This window comes from Meriones unguiculatus, chromosome 3 (genome assembly GCF_030254825.1).
Source record: "Meriones unguiculatus strain TT.TT164.6M chromosome 3, Bangor_MerUng_6.1, whole genome shotgun sequence".
Taxonomy (NCBI): Eukaryota; Metazoa; Chordata; class Mammalia; order Rodentia; family Muridae; genus Meriones; species Meriones unguiculatus.
In genome coordinates, this window is record NC_083351.1 from 168,785,516 (window position 1) to 168,800,714 (window position 15,199).

The following is a 15,199-nucleotide window of genomic DNA, read 5'->3' on the forward strand; positions in this document are numbered from 1 at the left end:
TGCCAGGCCGTGTCTGAGGCTTGCTTCCATCTCTCCTGCAGTTCTGCACCTTAACTATCTTGGATGACGCGCAATACCCAGTAATTGAAGGACTGGAGACATTTGTGGTTTTCCTCAGTGCAGCGCAAGGAGCAGAACTAACCAAACCCTTCCAGGCTGTCATTGCAATTAATGACACATTCCAGGATGGTAAGAGATTGGAAATGCCAGCTGCTGGTTTGAAGTATATTTCTATATTTTTCTTAACTTTCATGCACGTTACATTGTATCTCATTCATATTTTCATTCATGAATTATGTATATGTGTATATATATACATATATGTATGTGTATATATATATACATATACATATACATGTACAAATGTGTGTATGTGCCCTTGCATACACATGGAGGAGACAATACCCTGCCAGCTGCAGAGAGACATGTAAGCATTAGGCCTTATACTCAAGAGGTTCTGTGTCTGGTATAGCAGCTTTGACAAAGGCAACTTCAGGTGTGATGGGACTTTAGCCGTGGATAATAAAGAAAAGCCTGTTACAGACGGGAGATAGGCTCAGATGTAGCCAGTTGGCAGCTCAGTCTCCATGTGGATCCCCAAGTAAGCGGAGCAGGGGCTGTCTCTGTCATGAACTTGGTTGCCTTCTCTTTGATCACTTAGCCCTGGTGATGTGGCCTTGCCAGGCCACAGAGGAAGAAGATCCAGGCAGTCCTGATGAGACTTGACAAGCTATGGGCAGATGACAGAGGAGGGGAACTTCCCCTTTCAGTGGATTAGGAGAAGGGGATAATGAGGAAGAGAAAGGGAAGGTGGGACTGGGGGAGTCGAGGGAGGGGGCTTCAATTGGAATATATAATGAATAAATTATGAAAAAAGATAAAAAGAAAAAAAAAACAAGTGGGAGATAAGTGTATTCTGGTATAAAATATTGAAAGGTGCATATTTGGGGAACTAGAGTGCTGACTTCTGCTTTGAACAAGACAGCAGGTAGGTAGAGGCATGAATGGGAAGTTGCGGTGTGCCAGGGCCTATGGGGCCTTATGTCCTGGCCAAAAGCCTTTGCAAAGAAGCAGTGCAAGCTGTTTTGAGGAAAGTAATATTGGCAGCAGTGAAAATGGTATGCACAGGTGATTAGGAGCAGTAGACAATCAAATATCGTCTCCACTGAAGACATAACCCAGATACTAAAGGGTGAGCCCGAAAGCTGCTTCTTGGGAAGGAGTGAAGGAAATTAAATTTCCAGAGCGTCTGGATCTACATGTGGGTTCAGAGGTCAGAGATAAAGTCATGGGTTCCACTTGAGCCAAAAGGACTGCCATCAGCAGCCCCCGTGGCTGATCACAGAGTCAGGGTTTGAAAGTCCCCTAAAAGAGGAAGAAACAGGTCACAGTAGAATTTTTAATGTTTGTATTTATCCTTAAATAATCATGTATATAGTAGTAAAAACTGCAAATGGCAAAAATGACGCACTATGAAAATTCAATCTTCCTTCTACCCCTACCTCCAAATCACCTAGGCCTTTCACTGGAAACAATCATTCTTCCCCAATGCTTTCATGTGGATTTTTTATGAGGAATTTGTATGTGTATTTATATGTGTAAATATGTGTACTTACCTACAAATATGTATCTACGTGTGATTTTCTATATATATGTAACAAGCCACTAATTTATAACTTACATGAATGAAAAAAATGTGTGCTAGAAGAGTGAAAGACTTTTTAACATATTTTTTGTCTTTTTAATTTTTATTAATTACAGTTTATTTACTTTGTATCCCCCCTGTAGCTCCCTCCCTCCTCACCTCCCAATCCTACTTTCACTCCCCCTTCTCCACCGATGCTCCTCCCCCAGTCCACTGATAAGAGAGGTCCTTCTCCCCTTCCCTCTGATCCTAGTCTATCAGGTCTCATCAAGGAGTGGCTGCATTGTTTTCCTCTGTGGTCTGGTAAGGCTGCTCTCCCCCCCCTCAGGGGGAGGTGATCAAAGAGCAGGCCAATCAGTTCATGTCAGAGACAGTCCCTGTTCCCATTACTATGGAACCGGCTTGGACACTGAACTGCCATGGGCTACATCTGTGCAGGGGTTCTAGGTTATCTCCATGAATGGTCCTTGGTTGGAGTATCAGTCTCAGAAAAGACCTCTATGCCCATATTTTTTGGTTCTGTTGCTCTCATTGTGGAACTCCTGTCCTCTCCAGATCTTACTGTTTCCTATTCCTTCCATAAGTTTCCCTGCACTCTGCCTAAAGTTTGGCTATGAGTCTCAGCATCTGCTTTGATACCCTGCAGGGGAGAGCCTGTCAGAGGCCCTCTGTGGCAGGCTCCGGTCCTGTTCCCTGTTTTCTTCCTCTTCTGATATCCATCCTCTTTGCCTTTCTGAATGGGGATTGAGCATCTTAGCCAGGGTCCTCCTTCTTGCTTAGCTTCTTTAGGTGCACAGATTTTAGTATGTTTATTCTATATTATGTGTCTAATATCCACTTCTGGGTGATTTTTGTCTTTTGAATTGATTTATTATTTATTATAATTTACTCTCTTTGTATCATGGCTGTAGCCCCTTCCTCTTCTCCCCTATACCCCATTCCCAGTCCACTGATAGGAGATGTCCTCATCCCCACTATCTGACCTTAGCCTACAAGAACCATGCATGGAGAGGACCCCTGCTCAGATGTAGACCATAGGCAGCTCAGTCTCCATGTGGTTGCCCTAGTAAGGAAAACAGGGGCTCTTTCTGACATGGACTCTGTGGCCGGCTCTTTAATCACCTCCCCCTGGGGTGGAGTGTGCAGCCTTGCTGGGCCACAGAGGAAGAGGAGTGAAAGATTCTTACAAGCCCCAAAAACAGTGATACAAATATTAGCACAATAAGAATTTTGAGCAGGCTGCCCACCTGGTACAATTCGTTCATGCCCTTTGTAGGCAGTCTACCCCTTAACTGAAGGCCTAGCAACTATGTGTCTGCTTTCTGCCCCTGAAGTTTTGCTTTTCTCAGAATGTCATGTAGATGAGTTCTGTAATCAGGCACAAGAGAGTCTATTGCAGTTCATTTATTCCTGGCAGGTCTGTAATTTAGTCTATGAACTGGTCAGGCTCCAGTAACACACACTATCTTCATTACACCCTGAGGAACACAGAAAGGTCTTTCAATTTTCCCCAATATTTTATTGGTACATGTTGGAGTTGCAATCTTAGGAATATGGAAAACAAAATGTCTCTGATCTGTTAGAAAGGCTACCACATTTATTTTATGTCAAGGATTTATATGCAGAAAAGAGCTCCCCAAACTTGCTTTAGTGGTTGGTGGGAGTCAGCAGTATTTTCTTATGCTAGTCATCTCTCTTATGATACATAATTTTTGAGGCCATTCATTGTACACTTTTAAGTATAAAGATCTTACACGTATTATATCTGATCTTCACGGTAACCATTCAAGTTGTGACTCTGCGGTTTGAATAGTTTGTGTAAGGTTGTGTGAAGAGATGATGGAGCAAGAGCCAAAAACTCAGATCTAATCCATCTGGCTCCATGTTCTGGTTGCATGTCCTGCCTCTTCCTTTTCCCATTCAGTCTTAGCTGGCACCTGCCCTCTAGGTGGCAATGTCTGCTGTCATTTGAGAAGCTAGTAAAGTTAGCGCTTACCTTTCAAATGCAGCGGCTCACCTTTCTAATGTAATCTCAGGTATTTTCATCTTATCCCTGTGCTGAATTCAGGACTCTAAATAGTCTAAGGAACTCATCTCAGAAGGTTTTCTTGTTTTTAATCTTCCTCTTCTGAAATTAGATTCTAATGTGCATGTGACTACTAATGGCAGAGAAGAAAGATGTTGTAGGGGCTGGAGAGATAGTTTGCCAGTTAAGAGCACTGGCTGCTCTTCCAGTAGGTCCTGAGTTCAATTCCCAGCAACCACATAGTGGCTCACAGCCATCTCTAATGCAAATCCGATTCTCTCGTCTGGTGTGCATAAAAATAAAGCGCTCATATACATAAAATAAATAAAATATTTTTTCAAAAGAAAAAAACGAGTTAGAGAGATGGCTCAGCAGTTAAGAACACTGGCTGCTCTTCTAGAGGTCCTGAGTTCAATTCCCAGCATCTATTTGGTGGCTCACAACCATCTATAATGTAATCTTCTGCCCTCTTCTGGCATGCAGGTGTACATGCAGATAGAACACTCATATACATAACATAAACAAATAAAACATTTTTAAAAAGACCTGTAGCCACTAATGTTGCTATACTCCTGTGTATACAACTGAGTAGCATTTACTCATTGACTCCAAAGAATCAGAGCTGGATTTCAGTTAACTCTCAAAATGTAACCATTGCCCAAAAAAGGGTGCCACATCCCAGGCACTGGTATTGCATTCGCTCTGTCAGTGACCAAGAAGATGAACAAAATAATAGTGTCCATGGAGCATTTTATGCTCCTGAATATTGTGCTCAATTTTGTCTCAGCTACAGAATAACAGAGAACAGAGCCCTGTACTTTATTTCTGGATGCAAGACTGGTACAAATAAATATGTTGGTCATGTACAACAAATGTGCTAAGGAGGGTGTTCAACGATAAATGCATTAAACTATAATTATAATTAATACCCACTGCCATCCCAGTGCCTTTAGGTAATAACCTCTTTTGCATCTATGCACCCTATTGGTACAAAGAGAGGACTCCTGCAATCCGGGGAAACCCATCCTCCTGGTCACTGCTGCATCTCCCTAGGACATCACTGCCCAGCAAAGCAGTTGACAGATTGGCATCAATATGTATGAGAGTCCTAAACACAAAGCATGACCTATTCCGCCAGCCTGTTCCCTGTTCTCTATTCACCTTGCTGCTGTCTTGCATTGTCTCTCCCCAGCCCCCTGCCGACTGGAGCTTTCTGAAAGAGAAGATATTTTTTTTCCTGTGCAGGCTGTGAGAAGTGTCCATCCCTCCATCCCCCAACAGATAAGGATAGAAGTGAGAGTGAATATCTCGTCAAAGATGAGGAAGGAAGAGTCTTTGCAGCTCTAGGAGAATCTGGGGTTGATGACTGCATGAGAAAATATTACCTCTTTAGCCCTTAAGTTTCTCACCTGACTTGAGGCAAGCCAGGCCAGCCACAAAACCCCTGTTTGAAGTTATTGACACATGCCGGGGCGGCATGTCTTACTTGCTTGTTTTGTTCTCCCCTTGGCAACACATCTCTGCTGGTACCAAGCACCTTGCACTGAATGACAGGCCCCTCCAGTGTCAAAATGCAGGCACTAGTTTTCACTTAGGAGTGATGTTGTTAGAGGGTTTGTTTTTTTTTTATAAGGTCCTGCCTTTTATGAGGTCATCATTGATAACTAGCAGGCTCAGTTCTGACAATAGGATGGATTTGTCCTTGCTACATCTTCTAAGCCAGTGTCAGTTGAAAGCAAACAGAACTTTGTAGGTAAACAGAACTCGAACTGGCAGTGGTGAACTGCTCCCAGCACCCCTTTCTCTCAGGTTTGGCAGGGCGAATGCAGAAGGCAGCCAGGAAGAGAGAAATGATAGCATCAGGGTCACTTTCCTGCGGCTCTGAACATGAAATGCAGCTCAGTAGGCTTTGACGTCTGACCTCTTGCATTGCTCATGAAGGAATCAATAACCAGAAGTCAACCAAAAGCTGGGCTTAGGGAAATGTCTTAATGTAGAGCATCAAGTAGGTGTGGAGCAGCAGAGAGAAAAGTGATTCCCTGGATGGAGGAGCATGAAGCTATGGGCCACATGCAAACCAAAATACATTCAACTTACCAAGTCTGAGCAACTCCTATGTGCCTTATGCTACACTGAAGATTATGTCTGTTACCTTACAAAAGCCAGTCTTCTCAGCCGGCATATGAGATGCTCATGTTTCTGCTTTGTGAGTTTATTTATTTATTTAATTACAGTTCCTTTATTTTGCCCAAAATTCACAGATCAAACTCAGAATATTTTATTATATGTAAATTATATCTTAGCAAATCTGATTTAAAATGCTAATGTAGTTATGAAGCATAAAATATTAGAAGCCAATTTTGAAATTTTGTTTTATATCTGGTTAAGAAGGCTCTTCTGCTAATGATGCAAACTAAAAAAAGTACATAAATAGAAACATCATTAAAATTTCAAATACAAATACAATATTGGAAACATATTTACAACTTATATCACAGGAAAAATTGTATTCTGTCTAACATAGAACAAGTTCTACAATTGTTAAGGAAAGTAGGCCAATAAACATAGTTACTTTGCAAGTTTAAAAGCCCAGCATTCAGAAAGTCTAAGTAATTCACCTTGTTACCATCCAGTCATTAAGGACTGTCAAGCCTTTTTTTTTTTCTAATTCCTGTTTCTTCTAATTCCATTATTTCTAATCACCTTTCATTAGGGTCCCTGCTTAAAGTCAAATGAGGTCATCAGGTTTCCAATATTTGTGACTCCCTAACACAAGTCACAAATCAATTATAGTCTGTGAAATTCACCCTCTCTATATCCATATGTTTTGTTTGGTCCAAATAGGTTAGACCTCTATGGAATTTCTTTGTAGTATTTTGCTTACTGTTGTTATATATATTTTTTAATTTAGGAGAAAAATCTAGATCTCTGGCTTAATTTTTAAATAACATCTGGCAACAACAACAAAAAAAAAATCGAAGCCCTTTAAATAGATCAAGCCTGTTTTTTTTGTTGTTTTGTTTTTGCCTGCATCTCTACTTTTCCCTGGTGTCTTGCTGGACCCCAGGACCTACGAGACGGGCCATAATTTGTCACTAACCTTACTTTTTTCCTTTATTGTGTTCATAGGAGGAAAGTGGCAATGTGGTATATTCAAATCATTATCATATTATCTTTGTGCATGTTCCGTTTGTATTTGAGGTAGTCACCGCATTCTGAAGATGAGCAAAGATGGGTATAAAGTTTAGGTCCCTGGAATCACACTAACCATAGCAACCATAATCACACTCATTCTAGGACTCACAGGCATGATGGAGATCCCCTTAGCACTTGCCCATTGGCATCCTGTGGAGGCCTTGGGTGGAGGGCTGCTGAGGTTGCTGAATCTTCTCTCTCCCACTGACAAGGACCCAATATCCCTATCCCTTACCCAGTTCCCAGCATGCAGTTTGCCAAGGATCTGCTTCTAGTGAAGGAGAAGGAGGGCGTCCTGCACATTCCCGTCATCCGGAGCGGGGACCTGAGCTACGAGTCGTCAGTGAGGTGCTACACCCAGAGCCACTCAGCTCGGGTCATGGAGGACTTTGAGGAGAGAAGAAACGCCGACTCTTCACGGATTACGTTTCTGAAAGGGGAGAAGGTAAGTGAGCTTGTGGTGGTTCAAAGATGAAATTCCCTGCTTGTTACCTTGGTTTGTCCATGAAGTAAATTAAATAAACGGTCTAGCTCTTGGAGTTCTTTACAAATTAATAAAATTACTAATAATGGAATCCATTTGGCTATTTTCTTTGTGCTTACAACCACATACATCCTTTATTGAGCTGGGAAGCTTGGCTGGAGCCCAGAAGAATCAAACGTAGACCGCTTTGTCTGAAACTATAATAGGGGAACCTATTGTGACCCCAATGTGACCCAAATAGTGAAAGAGGGTTTTCTGGTATCAGGGTCTTTGTCCCAGGGTGATATACATCCAACGTAGGACCAAAGAGACAGGCAAACAACTTCCAGCATTGTCTTGCCTGTGTACATGAGCAGTTACTCATCCTTTAAAATTAAGTTAAAGCCGCACACCTGAGAGCCTCGGTGTTTCCCAGCTATGGCTGCCTTGCATCTCCTTGCAACCTCAGAGGTGTGCTGCCTGTAATCTCACCATGTCGACCGAGCAGATTTGCAGTCACAGCCATTTTCAAGCCTCAGTCTCAATGGCAGAGTCAGCCGAACCCTAGGTTCAAGGCACACAGTCTTCATTCGATGCAAAGCTCCTCCTGTGGTTTTTGTTTGTTTGTTTTTTGTTTGTTTGTTTGTTTGGAGTCATGCATTCTCTTCCTCCCCTGTTGTATTTGATCTGCATCTCCTATTTGTATTTTCTCTCTAAAAAAGGTTTCGTTTCATTTGGTTTGGTATGTTATGGCTCAGCTGTTAAGAGTACTTGCTGCTCTGCCAAAAGGTCTGAATAGAGTTCCAGTGCTCACAACCTTCTTCTAGCCTCCATCGATCCCTGCACACACATGGTATTTACACACACACACACACACACACACACAAATACACAAATACAAGTTAAAATAATTACTGCCTGTGTCATTTAGGTCTGTGTCTAATCTGGTGCTTCTGGCTATTGCACAATAGTCCATGGCACACCTGCTCTGTTTTACTCCTACCCACTCAGGAATAGTAATTCACCTCAGTGGTCACACCAAATAACCCTAGAGCTTCTGTGACCACAAGTCACGCCTCAGCATCTATCCTTACAGATGTGCATTTTCAAGACCTGAATGAGACTTTCTTTAGAGATTTATCTTCAGGGGCAAAACTGCTGTATCCTAGGATCTACGCGACATTGGCTGAAAGAATGCTGGAGAACGTCTCAGAACATTATTGAAGTGTATAAAGGTTGTGACACCTCTGTGTCCTCCCCTGCCATTTGCATTACTCACTCATCCTTTACGCTTCTAGGCTAGTGTAATGAAAAGTGGAGGGTCTCGGTTAGGGTCTCTATTGATATTATAAAGCACCATGTCCAAAAGCAACTTGGAGAGAAAGGGGTTTATTTCATCCTACAGCTTAATCCATTATTGAGGGAAGTTAAGGCAGGAACCTGGAGGCAGAAACTGATGCCGAGGCTGTGGAGGAATGGTGTCTTGCTTGCTTTTCATGACTTGCTCATCCTGCTTCCTTATACTAGCCAGGCCCACCTGCCCAGAGTTGGCATCACACTCAGTAAACTGGTTCCTCCCACATGGATCAAGACGATTCTTTATAGACTTGCCATTTGCCAGTACTATGGAGGTATTTTCTCAATGGAGAACCCTCTTTCCAAATTACTCTAGCTTTTCTCAAGTTGACAAAAACAAACAAACAAACAAACAAAAAACAAAACAAAGAAATCCTGGCCAGTACAGTTGATCTCTTGTCAGCCTGACACACACATACGGCATTATTCAACGCCTTTCCTTTGTCATTGACCAAATGGCATGGTAATATTAATATTAGAATATAAAACATTCCAACTTTTCAAAGTCCCACAGTCTTTAAAAATTGATATACATTAAAGGTACAGTCTCCTTAAAGCATCTAAAGTCTCTTTCAAAGCTCAGTTTCTGCAAGATACCCAAACTTTCTCAGGAATTTCGAAGTCTCAAGAGTAGACTCTTCTAAAATAAAAATACAGTTAAATACTTTCTTACTCCAAAAGGGAAGAACCCGGGCACAGCTACAGTCAGAACAGAGCAAAAACCAAATTCCACAGTGTAGAAAGTTCAGTGTTTGGCATCTGAGACTCACTCACAGTGCATGAGGCTCAGGCCAGCTCCACTCCTGGTGGTCACCCCATGGGGCTGGCATCTCTAAGATGTTGGGGTTACCACTCCAGCCAGGATTCACCTTCACCAGAGGCCTCCCCTGGGCTCTCTTCATGACTCTGACCCTGCCACCTGGTGCCAAGCCTCATCTTCTCTCCATAACCCCTTCAGTACTAGCACTTATACTTCCGTTGAGATCGCACCTCACCAACGGCCTCTCCTGGCTTCTCACAGTGCCTCACCTCAGACACTTCATGCCTTCACACCCAGCACCACCTGGAAGGCTCTCACACATTCCAAGTTCAGCTGCCAGCACAGAGTGCAGCCTTGATCCCTCTGGACCACAGCTTCTGTGTACTGACCCTGAGGAAATACATCCGAATTTTCTTCATCCCCAGCGGGCCAATGGTAATTGTTCCAGCAAAGCAAAGGTTTGATTTTAGTGGCTTTTAATTCAAATTACCGCGTAAATGGCCTTGATAGGTAGAGTCATTGCTTCCCTCTGAAACTTCTATTATCTGCACTGCTTTCATCATTGTTTTCTCATGACAGTAGCCCTCAATGCTCAATGACTTTTCTAGCCCAAAGTTCCAAAATCCTTCCATGATCTTCTTAAAACCCGTGGCCAGGTCGGTCCCGGCAGTTTCTGTCTTTCTTAGGGTTTTCTGTTGCTGTGATATAAGATGACACAAACCGACTTTAACCTTGTCAGTTTTTGATTTTTACTTAACTAAACATTTTATTTGTGTTATGATAAACATCAATTTTCCATATATACTTGAATTTTATCAATTTAGAAATTACTCTGACAGCGGCTGGAGAGATGGCTCAGCAGTTAAGAGCACTCACTGACTGCTCTTCCAGTGGACTTGGGTCAATTCCCAGTTGTGTTCTAATACAATTTATATTAATACTACAATGTAGTGGCTACAACTACATAAGGGATATTTTTTAAGTCTAAATTCTAACTATAGATAGGAACATATTTCCTCATATACCTTTGCATTTACATGAGTGTACAAAAACAAAATATACAACAATCCCTGTGTCTTCTTTCTACATTTTTCCTATAACTTCGAAACCCCAGAAACCTATTTTAAATGAGATTCTCAAGTAGTTTTAGATTTTATTTTTGTATGTATGACTTCAATTTTAAATTCTTATGATTATGTACCTCCTTTTTTAAAATTAGCCATAATGTTTTAGCTGAACAGAAATATTCCATTTTGATGTCACAAAATCTATCAAGATCTTGTTCTCTGGTTAATCCTTTGACACTTAGGATAAGAAGACCTCACTCACCTGTTAGAGACTCTTCCTGACACATCCTCTGCTCATCTCACTACAAAAAGAAAATAAATAAAGCCTTAGACATTCCTGGCTCACAAAGGCCCATTATCGTTTTTAGAACTTTGTTAGTGGCAAGTTCGAACCTGAGTTTAAGAACACCTACCAATACTAAAAATACAATCCCTTTGAGTCTGAATGTCTGTATTCGGTTTCAGCTCAAAAAAGGAAAAAAAAGTCACTACCTACTCAAGAAATAGCTTTTCATTTAATAAAAGAAATCAAATAGACCATATGTTACCCACACGATAATCTATCATAATTCTTCAGCACATTCCAGAATCTTCATTTTCTTTGGCTTATTAAGCATGTGTCTTCAGAGATGGCATTTACAAAAATGCCTTTTTAAAAAGATTGAAAAGTCACTACTAAATTCATATATTCTATAACGAATTCATATTGTAGGAAAGATGAAGGGAGAAAAAGGCCATTCTTTAGGAATTTGAAAAAATGTTAAGAAGCAACATACAAATGTTCACAAGGAAGTCTTGGCATTTAGCATGATTTGGAAAGTATGGTTTAAAACTTTCCCCTGCCCCACACATTGCCTATGTAAGGGCAGTTCATTTAAAATATTCATATGACAAATGTCCCACTTCCTACTGCCGAGGCCGCTGTAGATATAATATGCTATACATACATAATATATAATATGATTTGAGTTTTCATGTTCTCAGAAACACAGTTCTAGAGAATATTCAGTTTGAGTAACACGTGGTTTCTCCCACCACCAAGAACTTGGGTTGTATCTCCAGATTTCAGTCCTCTGCAGTGTTCAGATGATTTGGTTGCAAGTTTGAAAGGTCTTCAGCATTTAAAATCATCCTTAACTTAAGATGGTGCTTTTCTGAATTCTTGACAAAATTATTCAGCTTTCACAAAGGGAAAGGAACTGATTTAGCTCTTCAGGAGGAAGAGCCATTTGCTGACATCATTCATTAGTCATCTGAGTTTTGTTACGTGTGCACATGTCTTCATTAGCCCACATACCATGTGGAAAAGCACCCTGGGGTTTACAGGTGTGTTTTAGTTTGTTGTTGATTTTATTGACTTGGTTTTCATAACTTGTCGCCAAAAATTTCAAATGGTTTGGAATGTCTTTATAATGCAAGCCTTATCATACAGTTATATCCTACTCAGGCACAAACTGTGAGGATTAAAAATTCTATTTTATAAATGAAACTGTTGAGATATTTTTGAATTTGTGCCAATTTTTTGATGCTACAAAGAGAGAGAAAATATCATGTAGGAAAACTGCCTATCACTGGTCTCCTGCTACAAGGCTAAATATGTCTTGTGTGTTGGTTGTAGATGAAGAACTGCACTGTATACATCCATGATGACTCCATGTTTGAGCCTGAGGAGCAGTTCAAGGTTTACCTTGGCCATCCTCTTGGAAACCACTGGAGTGGAGCCAGAGTTGGGAAGAACAGTGTGGCCACTGTCACCATATCCAATGACGAAGATGGTAACAGAAGAGATTGTCTTTTAGTTTCACTTAGATTTCTGGGACATGGACTGAGGACTTAGAAATAATGTTAGTGGTTTGAAAAGGAAAGTTCTAGAAAAGTACCTACTTATAACAAACTCTGAATACTCATGTAGAAGTTTCATGGCAAATGATCACGGGGCTCATGATCATTTCTGTGGGGCTCCAGTAAGTTCACAGGACTCCTCAATCTCATTATTCCCTACATTGTCAAAGACAAAGAACAAATATAGTTTAAAAAATGGGCAGGAATCTTAAAGCAGAAAATGAAAGTCATGAAAGTCGCCACAGGTCAGGAGGGAAACACAGTGAGAAGTACTTGAGTCCCAAGAACCAACCTGAAACATGGCTGTCTGCCTGAAAACATCTGACTTCTTACTGATGTCTCACAGTGACAAAGTCAAACAGCCTTCTGAGCGGCCAAGAAGGGGCAGAGTGAAAACACTGAATTTGAATGAAGTAGCAACATGGTGCGTTGTTTGCCTCAAGGAAAAATCACCTGCTTTAAATCAAAACATTATTTTACTAAAATATACGATTTTAACAGGTGCACATATAACAATACAAACCCTGCTTTTTACTTAATGTTTTGTTGGACTTGTTACACATGCTCTATTAGCCTATTTTCACTTAATCCTGGCAATAATCCTTAAAATGGATGTCACTATCCTTATATGTGAAGAAACAGGGTTTCAGCAAAGCACGTAATTTGCATTTTTAGCTACTCAGCTATAAGCAGCAACACTGTGTAGGAACCTTGATTTATTGGATCCTGGAATCTGCACTCTTAACTACCATGAGAGTGCTAAGACTGCTAGAGTTCCTAGGGAAAAGTCAGGAGCCAACTTGGACATCAATAAGGAAGGCTGGCCTTCTGTCTGGGGAAGTGCTTGACCCTCAAGCATGAGGCCTGATTTCAGTGCTCAGCACTCACATAAAAAGCCGGATGTACTCACAATTCCAGTGCCGAGAGGTGGAAGCCGGAAGGTCCCTGGGGCTTCTTAGCCAGCTGTCCCAACCTAGTTGGTAAGCCCCACCCAGGTCCCAGTGAGAGACCCTGACTCAAAGGAAAAGGTGGATGGTTTTTGAAGAACAACTCCTGAGGTTGACTTTTTGCCTCCATATGCACACAGCACAAAACGCACGCACGCACGCACACACACCGCTTTTCTTTCTGCAAACTTAGGTTCAAACCCAGGGTGAGCCCTTCTCAGACATAAAAAAATTCCAAATGATTATTAAGACTCAGCAGTTGAGAGCGATGGCTGCTCTGGCAGAGAACTGGCTATCAGTTCCCAGCATTCACTCTGAGCAGCTCACAACTGCCTGTAATTCCAGTGGATCAATGCCCGTTTCTGGCCTTCATAAGCATCTGAGCACACATGTACATGTGTAAATGCAGGTGAAAGTAAAAGATTAAAAAATGGAACAAATTCCCCCGTCCAGAAGCCTTCCAGTGCTTCAAAGAGCCTCTTATCTAAAACTATAAAGTCAAGATGAAACTTTCTGAGAAAGACTGAAAAAACAAGAGATGAGAAATTTCTAAAATATTCTGCAGTGCACTAAGTTGATATAAAATTAATAACTGCTCTCAATCTTCCCATTATTTTATCTTCTCTGACACCATGCAAACCTTCTCCTCACCATGAAATTTGAATTTGGGGATAAAAAAATCAATATTATTATTCATCATTTTCCAAAAGAAAGCATTGTGTCTTAAAACATGTTGCGTTAACAGAGTTTGTGTTCCTAACCTAACTATATTGACTGAAATAAAATTTAAGAACTTTAAAAAAATGCTGGCGTAGAGAAGGTCAAAGCACTGAGACAGATATCAAAAGGCCCAGAAGTAAAGTGTGGAATTTGTACATTTAAGGGATATCTAAATGAGATAATTTGTAAACCTTAAAAACTTGTAGCTTGTAACTAAAAAGATTGTATAGTCAGTCCATAGAAAGTTATCTGGTACCTACTATGTCTCAGTCCCTTGATAAATTGTACAAATTTTAATTTTTAAAAGCTTTAGTTTAAAACATTCTTTGCACTCTAATGGCCTGTTGGAAGCATGGCTGGCACACATTTCTCATGTGAGAAATAACAGGAGTCCAGAGCAGTTCCTTTGTCTAAAATGTTGCTCAGGAGGAAATGCTGGCTGATCTTTGTGACTGCCAACCCTTCAGCTGGGGTATGGTGAACACTTCCCTCTGGTTGCTATGAGCTGTTCTCTGGAGTCTGCACCTTTGAGCTATGCTAACCTGCTCTTTTCTCCTGCCCACCTTTCCTTAGCCCCCACCATTGAGTTTGAAGAAGCTGCTTACCAAGTCCGGGAACCTGCAGGGCCGGATGCCATTGCAGTTCTGAGCATCAAGGTCATCCGCAGAGGCGATCAGAACAGGACCTCCAAGATCCGCTGCAGCACGCGCGACGGCTCTGCTCAGTCTGGTGTGGATTATTACCCCAAGAGCCGGGTCTTGAAATTCAGTCCTGGTGAGTGAGTGCCAACTTCAGTCTGTGGGGTTTCTTTTTTTTTTTTTTTCTTTCCTTCTTTTTTTTGTTTGTTTGTTTTTGTGTCAGCATTTATTTGTTATACATAATAATCGATTTTATCATGCTGTTTTTATACCTGTATGTAATGCATTTTGATCATATTCACTCCACAATTGCCCTTCCCATTCCAAAAGGTCCCTATTCCCTTCCCAACCTGTACAATCTATGCAACTTTCTTTCTTTCTTTCTTTCTTTCTTTCTTTCTTTCTTTCTTTCTTTCTCTCTCTCTCTCTCTTTCTCTCTCCCTTCCTTCCTTTCTCTCTCTTTCTTTCTCTCTTTTTTCTGTTTCTCTCTTTCTTTTTCTCTTTTTTTCTGTTTCTCTCTTTCTTTTTCTCTTTCTTTCT

At 41.1% G+C, this 15,199-nt stretch overlaps 1 protein-coding gene across 2 annotated transcripts in view; it reads left to right on the forward strand.

Moving 5' to 3' along the window:
• Fras1 (Fraser extracellular matrix complex subunit 1) overlaps positions 1-15,199 on the forward strand; it is a 403,016-nt gene that overhangs the window by 357,563 nt on the left and 30,254 nt on the right. For both annotated transcript variants that reach the window (XM_060380978.1, XM_060380977.1), the window contains exons 58-61: positions 42-189; positions 7,106-7,311; positions 12,131-12,287; positions 14,595-14,795. In XM_060380978.1, the coding sequence (XP_060236961.1) occupies positions 42-189; positions 7,106-7,311; positions 12,131-12,287; positions 14,595-14,795 (712 nt within the window). The remainder of the gene's footprint in view (positions 1-41; positions 190-7,105; positions 7,312-12,130; positions 12,288-14,594; positions 14,796-15,199) is intronic.